General features: G+C 39.8%; 1 protein-coding gene across 1 annotated transcript; it reads right to left on the minus strand.

Annotated features, from left to right (window-relative positions):
• Nucleotides 1-16801, minus strand: GCA (grancalcin). Its single transcript, XM_035132622.3, has 8 exons — nucleotides 16625-16801; nucleotides 14325-14501; nucleotides 8118-8187; nucleotides 6944-6987; nucleotides 5923-6070; nucleotides 4718-4831; nucleotides 3835-3893; nucleotides 1-1949 (listed from the first exon to the last, which is right to left on the minus strand). The coding sequence occupies exons 1-8, from the start codon at nucleotides 16646-16648 to the stop codon at nucleotides 1923-1925; spliced, it is 663 nt and encodes a 220-aa protein (XP_034988513.1). The 5' UTR covers nucleotides 16649-16801; the 3' UTR covers nucleotides 1-1922.
• Nucleotides 16802-17104: the final 303 nt, after the last annotated feature.

Raw genomic sequence — 17104 nt, forward strand, 5'->3', positions numbered from 1 at the left:
TAAAGCGAGTTCCAAGTTTATTTCCAAACAATTGCCTGGAATGGCACTGAAAATAGTTACTACATTTGTACAGTTAGAACAGTATCCAGTTATTTCAGAATGTACGAAAATCGCTACGTAGCAGATTGCAAATAATCTACAACTATTACTCAACAATTGTGAACAGCAAAATATGCATACGAAGAGTGTCAATGATTTCAGAACTTTGATTTTAAACTGCCAATACGAGTTACAGGGACTGGATGATAATGCAAGATCCTTTTAGAAAAGAGTCCATTATACTAGTGTGATTCTATGGGTAGATGCTGCAAGACACAAACAACTGAAGTGTTAAATCCATACATTACTGATTCCATTCTAAAAACAATCTTTCTCAGCACAAGAATTTTTTTAAAATCACAATAGGCAAATTGACCCTTAAAATGTTTAGCAGTGGAATGAACCTGGATTTGTGCCTTGGCAGCTAAGAAATGTATCCTTGGCTGAGCAAATTGGTCAGAACATGCAGCTTTCATCATGCCATCAAATATGTCAAGAAATGTCAACAAGGCTGCACCACTGAATAGACCTCTGGCTGTTTCCAGTGGGGCTAACAATATAGAGGGCTGTCCAATTCTGCCCTCATCAGAGCTTGCTTGGTGCTCTTTGTAGCACAGAGGAAACAATATATTGTTGTACATCTGTTGACGCCTGCTGCTGCAACTGCCCTATCCTAACCTTGTCTCCCTCCCACTACCTAGGGCAGCAGCACCTGCATAGCGGCTCATAAGGCTGGGCTGCAGATTCATCTCAACATATCTTGTAGACCCCAAACGTTATCAAGCCCATTGATCAAAGCCTGGAAAGCGTTGCTATCCTAACTTGAAGTTTCACTATACTCACAAATAATGAACAGATGCAAGATTTGGGTTGAATAGTAAAAGAAAAAAGACCAGTATGCATCCATTTACACATTAAACTTGCAGAATAGTAGCTACTAGAAAAAGAAAATGGCACCAATAAGCTGGCCTGGCTGAAATTATCACAACCATGCAAGGGGCTACTTCATACCAACAGCTTCCCAGGTAGTCAACGTTGTTCTTGTTTCTGGTAGTAACTACCATGCACTGTACATGATGCACACATCTATGGCTTCTGTAATCAATCTGCTCAGGCATTTGTTCACAAGTTTGTTCAAATAATATGGGAATTTTAGGTGAGAACAAGAAAGGGTCAATTAGGACTTTTTCTTTCACACATCTATGAGAGAACATTTAAAGGAAAAAATGGGTGCTCTAGAGAGGCACATGAATTCTTCTGAGGATTACATCTTCAAGAGGATAAAAATAGTTAAACAAAAAGTTTTCAACTACCATTAAATATAATCTTCACTATGAACATGTTATACTAGTCTACAGTCAAATAAATCTACTGAACATCCCGAAGAAGAAATATGTTTTAAGTTTGTACTTGTGACAAATACTAATTTTTTTATTCCAGGCATTTATTATTTCATAGGCGTGCAGCACATGAAACAACTGAGGTTGTAGAACACTAGAATGCCAATTACAGCTAATCTTTATTGCCATTTAAGCCAGCAGGTATTGGGGGAGTGCACCTTAAGATAAACTAAACCCTGTTTATAACCATTACATGAAATGTGATTGTTTCCTCTTATCAATCCTGAGAGCATAATCCCAAAATATAAAAAGTCTACCATCCATATGCATAAAGAATGGCACACTTCTAAGAATTACTGTAAAATGTGAACATTTGTTTATTGTCAAACTACACACTAAAAGTCAAATATATTTATACAGAAATGATGCATTAGCAGGCAGAAATGTGGAAAAATCAATGGCAGCTTCATTTTCACAGCATTTTCAGTTAGTTTTCTCAAAGTAGTTGAAATTATACATGGAATTTTCTTCCACAATTGGCACTCAGATAGCCATGGTGCACTGCAAGAACTGAAAAACAAAAGCAATTGTAGTATTAACTGCCAATTTAAAGAAAGGGATTTTTTAACTAGACAAAGAATGAGCATAGTGCAGTTTGGGATTTGTTCACTATACTGTACACAGCTCTAGAAGTAAAAGCTATTGGGGCCAATTGTCAAGATCAGAGCAGAATTCTGCTCACAAAATGTTTTTGTTGAAGGAAGGGAAGAGGAAGAAGATTCACCCTATAAGTCCATTGTGCCTCCTGAAAATCTGCACAGGAGGGTTGGTATTGTTGGCAATCAGCGCAGGGGGTTGTAGAGAGGTTCAGAAACAAACTGTTTTCCTACTTTCATGAACAGTGGCCTCAAAAGCCCTTGTGTGAAAAAAATGAGTTTACTGCTTATAAGCAGTGCAACAGTAGATTCAAGCAAATATAAAAAGGTAAAAATGTGCCAGGCAAATAAAATTATTGACCAATGAATCATAACTGAAGTTAGATATACTTTATTATCAAAACAGAATCAAGTTTTTAACTGTGTGCCAGCAACAGCAAAAACCACCAAACCACAAAGCACACAGATTATCACCATCCTACACAGTACTTTCAGTATTTAGTAACACCCAATGTGGCTCCTCATTACTTGAACAAAGAGTACTAATGCAACAAGAGAGGCAAAAATTGGTAATGAAAATCATCTGCCCTAAAACTGATAAAGCATAGACATGCATCTGCTTAGTTTTAGATGCCTTGGCAGTCTGTTCCTTGTATATTTGCAGGCTCAAAGCTACACATAGTGGTAGGGTTTGGCAATTACAGCGAGTTCTGCTACTGTTGAGATGGAAATTGAGAAAACTGAATATGCAGTTCAAGGAAATCTATTTGATTTATTCTTCCAACTGCATTTCATGATAGTAGTAATAGTCCAGAAAAATTATTAAAGAACAACTGTGAATGAGTTACCTGCCCCAAACACTTATGTTTTCCCAGCTGAAGGACATGCCATACATATCCCAAATCTGAGAAACAGTATTTAATGCACAAAGGACCAGTGTTTTGAATACAATGTGTCAACACATTAGTCAAGACTACTCTAACAGAGTGGGCTGGTTCAGATGACCATACTGCTTCACAGCAGGAATAAAACAGGAACTCTTCAACTAATTTCCTATGAACCATGCCTTCATATCCTGACTTATTCCAAAGAAGTTACTCAGAGTTTCCTGGTTCAGACAAAATAAGTTTTGGAATATTTAAACAGTTTACAGAATATTTCACTCACAAAAAGGAGCAATAAAGCAACATGCATGGCCAAGAGACTCATTCATCTCTCTGCTTAGAAAATAGAGATGATCTGCTCAGTCAGTAGAGCACGAGATTCTTAATCCTAGGGTTGTGGATTCAAGCCCCAGGCTATGTGAAAGATTCCTGTATTGGTTGGACTAGATGACCCTCGTGATCCCTTCCAACTCTACAATTATATGATCCAGTAAGGCCCATAACAACATTTGCAGTTACTATTTAAGATGCATTAGAAATGCATTCTGTTTTGCAGATTTTCCCAATGCAAAATTTATTGGAACTCCTACTGTACTATTAGCATTCATACAAATAGTTTCCAAAGGCTGAACATCCTGGAGTACAGTATAACCAAACTGGCTAATCAAGATTTCAAGCATGACAGTTCAACTGAACTAAGGGTGTTGGGAGAAAAACACAGTCCAAAAACTTGTTTAATGCACAGGACACCGCAGATGATATTCTGAAAGAAATTCAACACTATTCTGAGATTATTTCCCAAGAACAATCACCACTTTGAGAGTATTCTTTCTCTAGGGAAAAATACCTGAAAATATTGCAGGTACATAATGAAAGTTATAATTTGAACAACCAGTTATTAATTATGTTACTTACATCATCGTATACAAGATTCACAATGCCCTGTTGCATGCTGTCTCTTCTCCTAAAGAAATCTGTTAAAAGAAAGTAACATTTGTATTGTAAACATTCTGATGCACAATCTGAAACTTGTTTGCATGCTCAAATGATTAGCCAGTGTGCTCAAGTCTCACTGACTGCAACTGGGCAAAAATATTCAACCAAACATATTACATCCTCCAAAAGCAACCTTTTCAATTGAGTTACAATAAATTCCACTAACTGACAAAGAAATCAGACAATTCTGTCAGTAATGTTCAGTCCTAAGCAAGTCACGGGATTATACAAGGCACAAAATTTGCCCCCAGATGTTTCAAGTTTATGCCATGCTTTGCAGCTACCTGAATATCATGCTCCCAGACCCAGCTGCTGAGTCACATTTACTGCATTTTGTATTTCACAATGACCTGATTTTTCGGCTGAAAAAAGTAAGAGTGCACAGAGTCCTTGGGTTGCATCAGATACTGCCTATGAAAGAGCGAACAGACTTCTGCTTGCATATTGGGACTTCACCTTCCTCTCCTCTTGCTTGCACACCCTCAAAATCTGCTCTGGAGGATTGGCAACCCTACAGAGCAGATTTTGGGGTGTGTAGGAGAAAGAGAAAGGGGAAGTGAGTAGAAGCCCACTTGCACATCATGGGATTTCACCCCTTAATCTCACTTCAGATTCTAATGCTGCATTACTTACAGACATGCATCATTTTATTTGTATGCCACCTTTCCACAGTTCAAACCGTGCTCAAGGTAGCTGACAACATAGAAAAAAATCACATACAGTAGTTACAAATGTAACAAAAATAGTCATCAACTGGCATCAGATACAGAATTGTTACAAAAATAACTATAAAATACCTTACCCGTCAAAGCCCGAAGCTTCACGCAGCAAGCCACATAGTCATCAAAAAAGATTCTGCCATTCTTGCTGTAACGTTTTACAATAGAAATTAATGTCTGTGGGCTTAGCCTATAACCTAGACAAGGTCAAGGAGAAAAACATGTTTGTAAGATCAACTTCAGAGCAAAAGGTGTTTTTGTTATCTTAATACTTATAAACATCTCCTAGCATTCACAACCCTCTTTGAACTAAAACTCAAGAGGGGAACACAATACATGCACTCCAAGAATAATGCAGATGTTGAGTGAGGGGGCTGCATCTTTCCCTTCTAGGTACAGTGGGGAAATTATAGAATACTATGATATATATTCCTTCCTTCCCAGACTAAGGGAAGGAAGGTGGATCCATTGCTCTAAGGACTGTCTCACACATTCATTAGGGACCTTGATATGGATGTCAGGAGCAGAGGTGGGCAAGTGAAAGAGAATTGCTTAACCTTTCTCCCAAAATGCTTTCCCTGGAATATGGATTTAGAGCCCAAACTGTGAGAAGGGGGCTGTAGAGGAAGCAATGGGCAAGTAAGAGAAGGAATAAGCACCTGGCTGATTCTAGACCACCACCTACCCCATTTTGCATAGACACGGGCTTCCAGAATCACATCTACAGCTGTAATGCTGGTCCCAAACCCCAAGTTCTCAGGCACATTGATCCAAATGGATTACTAGAAACTAATAGGACTTCAAAGATGTCCTTCCAATCAATCTCCCTTTTCCCTAAAAGGAAAGCCAGCAGCTTTTTCTACTGTGCTCACACTGGAATTATCGCCTTCTGTCATGTATGCCTGAGCAATTCAATCCTGCATTATTTTTGTATCAACGAAGATTTTCAAAATCCCGGACAATTCAGACCAATGGTTGTTTTATATGAAGATGCTCTGAGAAGAGAGCAGCAATACATGATTCAACTTTATCCTTTCAAATGGCAGACTCCTGTTCACATACATCCTTCAATACTCTGCTCAGAGTTCATTTAAAGGCTTGCTCTTCTACCCATAGACTGAGCAAGCTATAACCAAGATTTATCTAGAGCCAATCACTAAAATGAGGTGTTAATACTGTATACTGTCCTGAATGTATCATTTTTAAGTACTCTTCCTAGCGACCCATTCTACTTTTACAGGGAAAGAATTAGTTACTTGAAAACACATGTCTAGACAATGTATCATACCCATAGCTACAATGACTTGAGTCAATTCATGAAGTTCCACAGTTCCACTTCGGTCTTGATCTATCATCATGAAATTTTGTTTCCAAGCACTGAGCGCGCCCCAGAGTTCCTTAAATTCATTGTATCCCATTTTCCCAGTATTCTCTCTCTAATGTAATAGTTAAGAAAACAGACCATCTTGAAGAAAGTTGGTGAACAGAAATACATAAACCTGTATTAGATTTTTTTGATTTGAACACATATCTTCCAACTTCTTATTCAGGAGTTTGCTTAGAACATTTTAAGCTGCTGTTCTATGTTCAAGTTATCTGAGCAAGTGAAATTATTTCTCGTTTTTTGTTTATTTACACCCTGATCTACAGGATGTAAAGGGTCAAGAAGGAAAATCCTTAAAATATTAGTGTGTTCCAAGGCAGCACAACATCAAGCACTGCCAACCTAGGTGGTATGAAATTCAGTTTATTTCAAGTCTAGTATGCTTTCCAAACTTATCTCTAATATTACAGGCTTTTTTGTTTGTTTGTTTGTTTATAAAACCACACACATTACTTTAAGTTATTTCCTGTCACTTGATACATAAATACCATTCAATACTCACTACTTTGTTGCTGCTGGTCACATTTGAGTTGGGAATATCCCAGTAACTAGCACATGCTGGCTAACAAACTGAGCCTGTAGTTTAAACTACAGTTCCCACTGCACAAAGCCAGCAGCTGTAGCTTAACCCCGAGAATCAGTGTCCAGAATTAGCTGTGCTGATGTATCCAGTTTCTGTTAACACAAAATATGGAGTGAAGATTCTAAAGCATGTTTTTGAATGCTTAGCTGGCCCTACAACCTCATCAATCTTAGTTTCTTGGATAAACTAAGTCTTTTCATCTTTCAAAACAATTATGTTCCTGCACATATTCAGAACCCTGCATCCCTAAACCTTGGTCCTGTTGTATATTGAACCTGGGTCCAGCTGGTTTCATATGAAATGAAGTTTACAGTTATACTTAAATACTTTTTCCAAGGATACATCCAACATTGATATCATAATTCTGCACGTCTCCAAGCTGAATGCTGAAATTACAAGTGAAAGATGCATTAATTCTAGATGGCATATATTGATTTCAGCTCTAATAACTATTGTTCAGACTATCACAACTAGCAACATAATGAAGTTTATAAAGACCAGCAATTCATGTACAGGTAATGGCTAGCAAAACAATGGCTAATTTATATTTAAAAAGAGAGACATAATGAAAATGTATTCAGAATAAATAATTTTCCTGTTTTAAAGGTTTTATACAACCTGTGTGAATTAGCATGAGAATGGTGGATACTATAAAATTTACATCAGAAGAGTAAAAGAAAAAAACTATTCCTTGATAAAAACAATTCAAGTAGCATGCAAAGCATGCTATGAATTGAGTTCAAATTAGCAACTGAAAGAATTCAGCAATGAATATGCTTCCTTGATAAGCAGAAAGTGAGCGAACAATTCTTGGAATTTTGAATAACTTCTTTTGTTCGCTATCAGAAGTATCCACAAGCAGGAATAAGTATTCCAAGCTGTCTGAATGATCAAATAAGCTATGCCAATAGTTGAAAACATCAACAACAGGAGGCAGAGCAAAAGGAACATTTGCCTTCTGAGCTCTTAGGATACACAGTCACACCTTCATGTATATCCAGGTCCACTGGATATGGAAACGCCGATCATCACATGCTATAGTTTGGATAGAAATCATTCCTTACATTTTTTAAGCCATCTGCCACACTCATTGTTTGCTGCATTACACATGTTGCAGGAACATTAAACGCAATATTTATCACTCAAGGCATAACTGCCCAAGCAAGTCATGTGGCTACAGATACAGAGGGGCAAGCAGGACTTAAGCAGGTCAAGAGGGAAATGAACAACAATCTTCCCTGATTTGAACCTGGGAGACGAGAATTAAAATCTCCACTCAGCTGTAAATCTTGCTGGGAGACTTTGGGCTGCTCACAGTCTCTCAGCCTAACCTACATTGCACCACCTTGAGCACCTTGGAGAAAGGTGGAATATAAATCTAATAACAAACTTAATGTTTTGCACTACATCTCCCATCAGCCCCAGCCAGTGCAGCACTGGCCAAGACAGATAGAAGAATGCAATAAATACTTCTTGGAGATTGAATTGAAGGTGTTCAGAAGCAACGAAGTCTTACGAGAGTAAGTTCCACTGATTCCAGACTGGGTTAGACATCTCTGTAGCTCCTCAGCATCCACTTCACCATCCTGTAAAATGAATGCATAACAAATTTGTGGTTCAAGTATACCAACCTATCTAGTAATACAAAATGTGTGAATTTTATTTGTTAGCCAACTGTTCTACCTCAATTAAGAGAATTAGAATACTTCATGAAAATTCCTCATCTAGAAATTTGCCAAACTAATTATATAACTAACATTTCCTAAAAAAATTTAAAAATGAAGCAGAACTTCCTCATGTCCTGCAGTGACATCTCGCAATAGCAGCTTTTCCATATGAAGTTTTTTTTTTGCTTGATTTCCCCCCCACAAGTGTTGAATGCTTTTTTAAAAGAGTTTCACGTTCAGTCTTGTAAATCACAAGGCGGATTATTTTAAAACCAACACAAAATGGCTTTTCCCCACCATTATCTACTTCCCTGCAGGAATACCCTATACCTATATTTCATTGTTGTTTCCCAGGTCAGCTCAAATCCAGCTGCGTACAAAAAAGGATCAAAAAGTTACCTTAAGTTAAGAAGATATCTACACGCAAGAATAGTATACATAAAAAACCCAGAAAATGAAATGAAAGACCATAAAGTAGCTCTTTGAACAGTTCTGAAGCTCTGTACTAATGCCAGTGAGCTACTTGTTTAATCAACTAAAGCTCATCACACAGAAGATTTGCTTACAATGACATGAAGCATTTCAACATCCATGGTACATCAATACATTATCCTACTAAGATGTCACACCTAACACGACACAAAGAATCTTGTCTCCTAACATGCAATCAATGTAAATATTACTGTAAATTACTGTATATCATCCCCTCCCCTGGGATGATTTTTATAGCAATAAATAAAAATGAAAAGCTTAGTGTGTGAGCTTCTCCAATGAAAATATAAAGGGGGAAGTAAATTCAAAACCCACTACTTCATTTGCACCCCATGCAAACCCTATTATCCTAAAGTGACTGGGCTTTTTACAAGTTTCCCAGAAGCATGTGTAAATGTATCTCTTGTTCTAACCTGAAAGGGATGATCTTCCTCCTGGCTAGGTCTAAGAAACTATTATATGCTGATCATAGGTTTCATGAGAAAGAATATGAACTTGTGTTATTTAGCCACATTTAAACACTAAAGAGGTCAAACATCTCTAGTCAACTGTGGATTTACAGGTGGAACTCGGAAAATTAGAATATCATCGAAAAGTGCATTTATTTCAGTAACACAATTTAAAAGGTGAAACCAATATATGAGATACCGTATTTTTTTCGCTCCATAGGATGCACCTGACCATAGGACGCACCCAGTTTATAGAGGAGGAAAACAAGAAAAAAAATATTTTGCTTTCTTGAATTCTCCTAGGCATAGCAGCCAACTCCTAGAGGCCTATGTGCCTTTGCCCCCCCCCCATTAAATATTTGAGGAAGCTTCTTTTGCAAAGGGGGGAAAGCTCCACTTTTTTAAGGATCAGCTCAAAATTATGCAGCTTTTTTTGCAAATGGGAAAAGCCCCATTTGGGGGGGGGGTCAGCTCAGAGTTGTGCATCTTTTTTGCAAAGGGGGAAAGCTCCATTTTTTAAGATCAGCTCAAAGCTCAAAGTTGCTGAGTTTCCTTGCAAAGGGAAAAAAATCCTGTTTTTATGCAGTCACATCCTAGAGATAATTGTCCAACATGACTATGCCATAGTGTGAAGGTACTTATGCCATTTACCCACAAATACAAAATAATTTTCATTGGGTAAGCTCACAGGAAAGGATTGTTGGAATTTGATGGTAAATACATTTCTGAGTCTCACTGACTATCCACAATGTAACAACACTCAGAAATGACTTCACTGGCCTGCTTTTACCCTCCCCTCCAAAAGTAATACCCATGTTACTGCAAGTTTCTACCTGATCAGTTCTTTTGAGTGTCAAGGCCCACGCTTCCATCACCCCACTGGTCCTGCTACATGGCAGATGACAGACTGTGCTTATTTGACTGGTACTTCAGGAGTGAATGTTTATTCCTCCTATAAAAAACTAAATTTACTAAAATATTACACTTGAGAATTAAGAAAAAAATATGGAAGTCATCAATTAAGGTCCTACTTGGACAAAATCAAGGAACATAATCCCCCCTTTCATATATGTTACTCCGTTTACATACAATTAATCTAAAATAGTAGTTTTCAAACTGTGTATTGGAGAACCCTTGAGTTCCTCAGAAGCCTATCAAGGGTTCTTCAACAAAAACAGTTATGGTGAAAAACTTCCCAGAAAGACGGCTTGCCAATACCTTTCCTGATCTCTCACAGCTGCAGGGCTGTGCTCAGTACATTCTGGAGCACTCGCAGAGCAATCTTAAGCATTCTACTCCAAAGCAATTTCCACTGCATTCAATGGACCTTACTCCTCTGGTAAGGGTGTTCAGGATGCAAGGTCAGTTTCTGTAGAGCCAAAAAGCCTGGATCCTACTTAAGACAAATTCTGTGTATTACAGAACATGCTCTGAATTCCTTTGCTCCACAGAAAGGTACCCACGGTGTGCTTCACCAGGTAAGTCAAAGTGGAAAGGGTTTCCTGAAGATACAAAGTTTGAAAACCACTTCTGTAAAGCTTTGAGCAATGAAGAGGTGGCAGTGCTTCATAATGTTCTTATTTCCAAAAGAGGAACTACACTTGAAACCAAAATGTGGCACACCACATAACATCCAACCTGTATTTTTACCTGGAACCTACATTTAATTATGTGCTAGTCTAATACAGGTGTGTGCTGAACTACAACTCTCACCAGCCCCAGCAAGCGTGGTCAATGCCCAGGGATGATGGGAGTCGTATTTCAACAACATCTGTAAGGCCAAAGGTTCCCCGCAGCTGCTCCAATATATACCTGGAGTTCCTACAGTTACAAGAGTTTCCCAATATCTTCAGTATTCTTTTTCATATTTATAGGCTGTTCCTTATGACTAGAACACAGTTGCACTATTGGGCAAGCCATTAAAAAAACCTCCTTTCTTCAAAGACTTTTCTAGATTTCTATGGACTCACCAACTCTCAGTACAATGAACCCCTATCCAACCTGCCATTAATCAAGACCTTGCTGCCTTAACTACTTCAAATGTAAACGGGGGGCCTGAATCCAGTGATGCACCCACAAGACTTCAGTATTGTTTAGAAAACTTTATAGAAGGGCTGGAAATAGTTACATTAAAATTATTCTACTTAATTAAAAAAACTGAAAGCTATTTTATATATTGGCCACTTTTCTAGACTTCATAGTCATGGCTTACCTTAAGCCATTTCCTCATACAGTATTTCTGGTGAAATCATTCAACAACTCACCCACACAGTGTCTAGAGCTGGGACCTCAATGTGACACCAATGACCTTGCTAAGCTCATTTTGAGGAGTTCAGAGTGTCACAAGTTTTAGACTTCCAAATGTACTCCTGGGCTCAAGGAGGCTAGTTAGGGATCCCAGGCCTAGAGTTTCAATGCAGTAGCTGCCAGAGTGAAGAACACTAGTTCTGCTTTGAACTTAACAGTGTTTCTTGTTCTCCAAAAGAATAAAAATAGGAGGCAAATACCAGATTTTGCTAATTACCTTCCTTTCTCCTCTTCTGGTTTCAGTAAGATCTGCCTTACAACCTGAAGTGGCAAGGAGCCACTTTCCCTGTGCACAAAGGAAGACCACCTATCTCATCACTTACTAGTGCTACCCCAGAACACATTGCTGCATTCCCCAATCTAGGAACACAAAGGGGTACTCTGGAAATTTTCTCTTTCTCTGCTAGAAGAAAAGAAAGCCCTAGTTTCCAAAAGGCTCATCCTGCTCTCTCTCCTCCTACAGTCCACTTCAGGAACAATCCTCTATCAACTTTCCACTGCTTAGACTGGCTTCAGAAAAGCATACTCAAAATTCACACATGCTCATTTAAATAAGTATCAGAGTTCTAACAACTACCTTAAAATCCCCTCATCTATCAGCTTGTCCCAATGACCAGAGAGGTAAAAGAGCATGAATGTGGCCAGAAGCGTTTGTTTTCCCAGCAACTACCATAATAAGGTTCTACCTTCTGACCTAGTTCACATCTCGCATTAAGCAATTATTAAAATAAAATATAATCTGCTGTGAATAAGCAGCATGCTGCTGCACGCTGCTGGAATCACAAGTGTTTCACTCCTTCCCTTCTTCTGCCAACAAGCAAACCACGGAATGGTTTGCCATGTTGTCCAAATTCAGGCTACTGTTTGCTTGCAAACCATGAGCTTATGTTTGGCTAACATGACAAATCAGACCATGCCTTGTTTTCTAGTCAGCACCCAGTAGCAGTCAGTGAGGAGCACAGTGTCTGCAACTTCAACAGTGTGCATAATATCTTAACTATAATTTAATGTGGTGTGAAACCATGCCTAAGTGTGGTCTCCCAATATCTCCATTAAAAAGTGCTTCCCTTTCATGCTATACAGTTGAGCCTTTTTTAAGTTAAAGAACTACTGGGTTGTTTTAGAGAGAGATTAAAAAATACTAAAATAGTACCAAAATATTCATTACACATTCATTACATGCAGTGATCAGTTACTCCCACCCAAGACCACTTTTGTGGACTAGGAGTGCCATCTAGAGAAGGCAGTTGCTACATCAGATGACATGTGATTATTCTCAGAAACATTTCTCTGTTAACTCACTGGTCTTACAAAAGGAGCACTATATATAATCAAATGGATCTATGCACACCAAAGGCATCAATGCCTTTACTTTAAAAAGTCATGTGTGATATGAATAACACTAGGTTATCTCTAGTGGTGTCCATGCATGAATGAGAAGGGCCTGAAGTCATACAACAGGAGTTTACCTTCTTGTCCTATCTCCCTCAGCCCCTCACGTTGTCCCCAAAATCTTATCCATAGGGTCGGAGGACTTTCTGGACCATATTTTTGGGGATGGAAGGGGGCGGAAAGAAAGGAGAGCAGAAGTCTGCTTGTGCAATGTTGCTTGCTTTATTATTATTATTCCAGCAAAGGTCCTTGTTGATCATTAAAATACAGTTGTTTTAATATGCTGGCTCTTTGCAACCATCAATTACAATGTGAAGAGTGAGCCTTTGGGATCTGGCTTAACCACACCAGCCACCAAAATCTGAAATGCTACCCCTGGTATGAAGAAGACAACCACATATGAAAGTTGTGCCTTCCATAAAATGTCTTACTGAAATGCTAACATGTAGGATGTAACATGTAACAACTTGAAACCTTGCTCGGTAAAGACTGTAGAAATTAAAATGCCAAGGGGAGAAAAATCTAAAGGAGATACTCACCTGGAACTGGAGTTTTCATGAATATTGCCTTTGCAGATCCACACTCTTGAGAGAATGCATATTGGCATCACAAGTCCCAAAACGCTCTAGAGACCAATGACCTGTGGGGCCATGCATATGCCCTTTCGTGAATCTTTACTATAACCTTTTTTTTTAACCAGTCCTTTTGCCCAGATTACACTGGTGCTCCTCTATAAAATGCCAAGCCACATACAATGTATATGACTCTTCCAACCCAGAAGCCTGATTCAGACTCAAAATTTAAAAGTGCTCACTTAATTATTACTTCATTAATAGCTATACAAAATTCTATACAATCCTCTCAGCATTGAAAAGGGAGCACGAAGGCAGTTACAACAGCCTCCCCATCCTTATGACATATAATCCTGGAAATAAAATTATCTGCTCAGTGATTTGCAGCCACGGAACTAAAGTATCAAATTTAAGAGTCCCCACATTCTTACAAGGGAACCTTTTGTTTCAAAGACTAGGCAGTATGTATTAAAGTTGCAAACAAGACAGTTTTTGAGATGATATCATGTTTTTGAGATAATACAAGAAAATGTAATATCTAAATCTATAAGAGCCAAATTTACACATGTAGTTGACTGACCAGGTGGAAAAAGAACGTGACTAAGGAGCCTGGCCAGTTTTCAACAATATCACAATCCCCTAAAAAAGAAATAAAAAGAAATAGAACTAATGCCCATCTTCAATTTACAATGTTTTCAAGGTGCAAATCACTGACAGATCTATACACACGTTACTGTTAACATGTTAGCAAACAAATTCCTGAGGACTAGTCTATGCCTTACACTACAATCAAAACCAAGAGCCCTTTTTCAAAACTTTAAGACAGTAACTTGAACTAACGTACCTGTCCAGCAATAGCACTGAAAAATGTCCACAAGGGATCAGCAGCAGCGGCTGCAGCATAGGCACCAGAATACACAGAATAGCCAGGAGATCCACCATGGGCCACACTCTGCACTCCTCCAGGAACGGGCTGACCCATTGCCATTTGCATTGGCACCTGCCCACGGTAAGCTCCATACTTTTGTGGGGTGGAAGAGAGAGGAAAAGAAGAACATACATATTTCACTATATTTACCAGCTCATCACAAACATGTATTGTCTATAACAGATTACTCTATTTTCACTGAATTGAAATGCCTCACAAACTCAGGGAGTGTGTGTGCACTACAATTCTAATAGAACTACATCTTACTAAGTTAACATTTACACTTATAGAAACAGATAGTTTTCTTGACCACTAATTTGGGATTCACTACTGTAAGGGTATGTGTGGCACAGGAGGCATGGTACTCTGGAAGTACAGAAAGGGCAGTTCAACAAAGTAACATCATAAGAAGCAAACCAGAAAAAGGAGTACCAGAAAGTAGTGCTGGAAATCTGAGTTCCCCCAATAGTGTTTGCAAAATTGCACCAGCAAAGAAAAAGTTAGCTAGTTCAGCTACTTTTGCAGTGGTGATGCAAGCTACGTCAACTAAGTACACTGTACCTAGCCAAGTGAGGAAAAATATGGCTACTTACAAATACAAAGTAGTCCAAAGCACACCAGTGCTTAATATTTTGTTTCAACTACCTTCCTGCAAGGGAAGGAACTCTAGTACCACTATAAATTGACTACAGTATTTTTATTTGTGCAGGAAGCCAGGAAGCAGACTACTATCATCAAAGCTTCCCTTATTCTAGGGGTTGGGGGAAGTAGCAGGTTTAACATTACATGCCAGGAAAACACTCTTAGGGGGGAAAGGTAAGCTTTTTTTTTCTGAATGCCATCGAAAAAGTTCTTGTATACCATTTCCAAACAGACCTGGCAAGTATTTGACTACTCCCAACCACAAGGCTGGCCTGCAAGTTTTTTTAGTAGAAAAAAACAGTTCTACTTAGAAATTTATATATACCAAATTCACTTGGATGCAATAAAACAATTATTTTGACTCCATTTGAGTTAAAGTTTAAGGGCAGACTTTTAGCCACACACACACATATATATTAATGGGGTAGCAAACAGGTGCTTGAGATTTCACCTGATCTTCCCTGCAGATCAGAGGGGAGGAGAGAAGTCCAGGAGATTTTTTGAAATCTTGTTTTTATGATGTATGTTGGATATGTGATTGGAAAACTTTAATTTGAAAAAACAAACAAATTTTTATATAAAAAGGACGTTTCACCTGATTTTAGTCAAAAGGCAGAGAAACCAAAAATTCTCTTAAAGCAAAATCGGATGGGTTGCTATTCATCCAGTCTTACATCCTTTAACTTGCCTGACATTTTAAAAATCAATTCAGGCTGCAGTCATAACCCTATTTACCTGGGATGCAGAGCAGTGACAAAAGATAAATTATCCTTCCCTGCAACCCCCCCATCGGGCACAGTGTCCCACATTAGATAGAAGCTTAGAATCAGCAATGACTGCGACAGCTGAAATGATTTCCCCAGGCACCACTCGCTGTGGTGTACACCTACGGCAAGTACATTTTCAGTGCTTTTAACTAAGGGGCCTAAAAACACCAGTGCTGCTCTAACAGATCACCCAGTTTCTAGAAGCACGGCCTAAACACTCAAAAATTTTCACATATATAGCCCTGGCCCTGCTTGCTATGCCTTTAAGTGGTGGCTCCACAACCACGAATTAAGCATTCAAATTTAATAGGGTGACAAATGGTACGTCATCCACAAGGCAGAGGCTGGGCCAGTTATGAAGAGAAAGAAAGGGAGAGGTGTTTCCCCTCCCCCTCCTCTTTTCTTTTTTAAAATGGCAACCCTTTAGCTCGCTTGATGTGTCAGAGTCAGGCACGCCTTCCATTTCCTCCCGCTGTAAGAGAACAGTGTCCTCCTTCCCTTCCCCCTTCCTCGCCTCTTGCACTGCACATATTAATGGCTCCTCCGCCAACTACGGGGGGGGGGGCGCTCGGCGGAAGGAGACCTATTTCGGGAAGGCCTTAACAAGAAGAGCCTGGAGCTTGAAGGGCCGGCCGGGCTCCCTCAGCTCTGACCCCAGCCGGGAGGACGAGCAAGGAGAGACTGGCAGCCGCAACGCCAGATAAAAGGGCCCGGCCGGGCACGAGCGGGCGGGCAGGCGGGTGGGGGAGGGACGGACGGACGGACCGACAGACAGGCCTTCCCTCCAATCACGCCCTTTCTACTCACCGCTCCGAACCCTGGGTACGTCATGTCGACGTTTATGAGAGGAAAAAAACCGTTGAGAGCGGGGAGGGGGAGGGGGATACGTTTCCCGGATTCGCAGCTCGGCCGGACTCGAATCTACCACGACGGCCGCTCCGCTACCTCGCCAGCTCTTGCCGCGGTGGCTTCCTCCTTCTTCCTGAAGTCGTTGTACGGAGAAGCGGAAGTTCCTTCACGGCGCTCGCCCGCCCTCTCGCCGCTGCTTTTGGCTTTTGACTGGCTGAAGCTTCGCCCCGCCCTCCACTCGCGATAGGCCTCCGAGCTGAGGAGGAAGGGCGGAAGAGTGAAATGGGCCGCGGAGTTCGGGCGTATGCGTGAGGGAAGGCAGGTTCGAAGAAAGACGGCACCAGTGACGTCTGAACCGGAAATAGAGGGGCGGGATGAAGATCAGGCCATTGTTTTGCACCACTCTGACAGGCAAATGAAACTCTTCCGCCTTGGAGG

The sequence above is a fragment of the Zootoca vivipara genome, chromosome 1 (assembly GCF_965207765.1).
Source record: "Zootoca vivipara chromosome 1, rZooViv2.hap1.1, whole genome shotgun sequence".
In the NCBI taxonomy this organism is placed as follows: Eukaryota; Metazoa; Chordata; class Lepidosauria; order Squamata; family Lacertidae; genus Zootoca; species Zootoca vivipara.

Bases quoted from the DNA above. Each gene is read 5' to 3' on its own strand.
- GCA (XM_035132622.3), bottom strand. From the start codon at position 16,648: ATGACGTACCCAGGGTTCGGAGCG. The intron at 14,502-16,624 runs GTGAGTAGAAAG...ACCCCACAAAAG, and splicing joins CGTACCCAGGGTTCGGAGCG to TATGGAGCTTACCGTGGGCA. The intron at 6,071-6,943 runs GTATCCTTGGAA...CTATTACATTAG, and splicing joins TTATGATATCAATGTTGGAT to AGAGAGAATACTGGGAAAAT.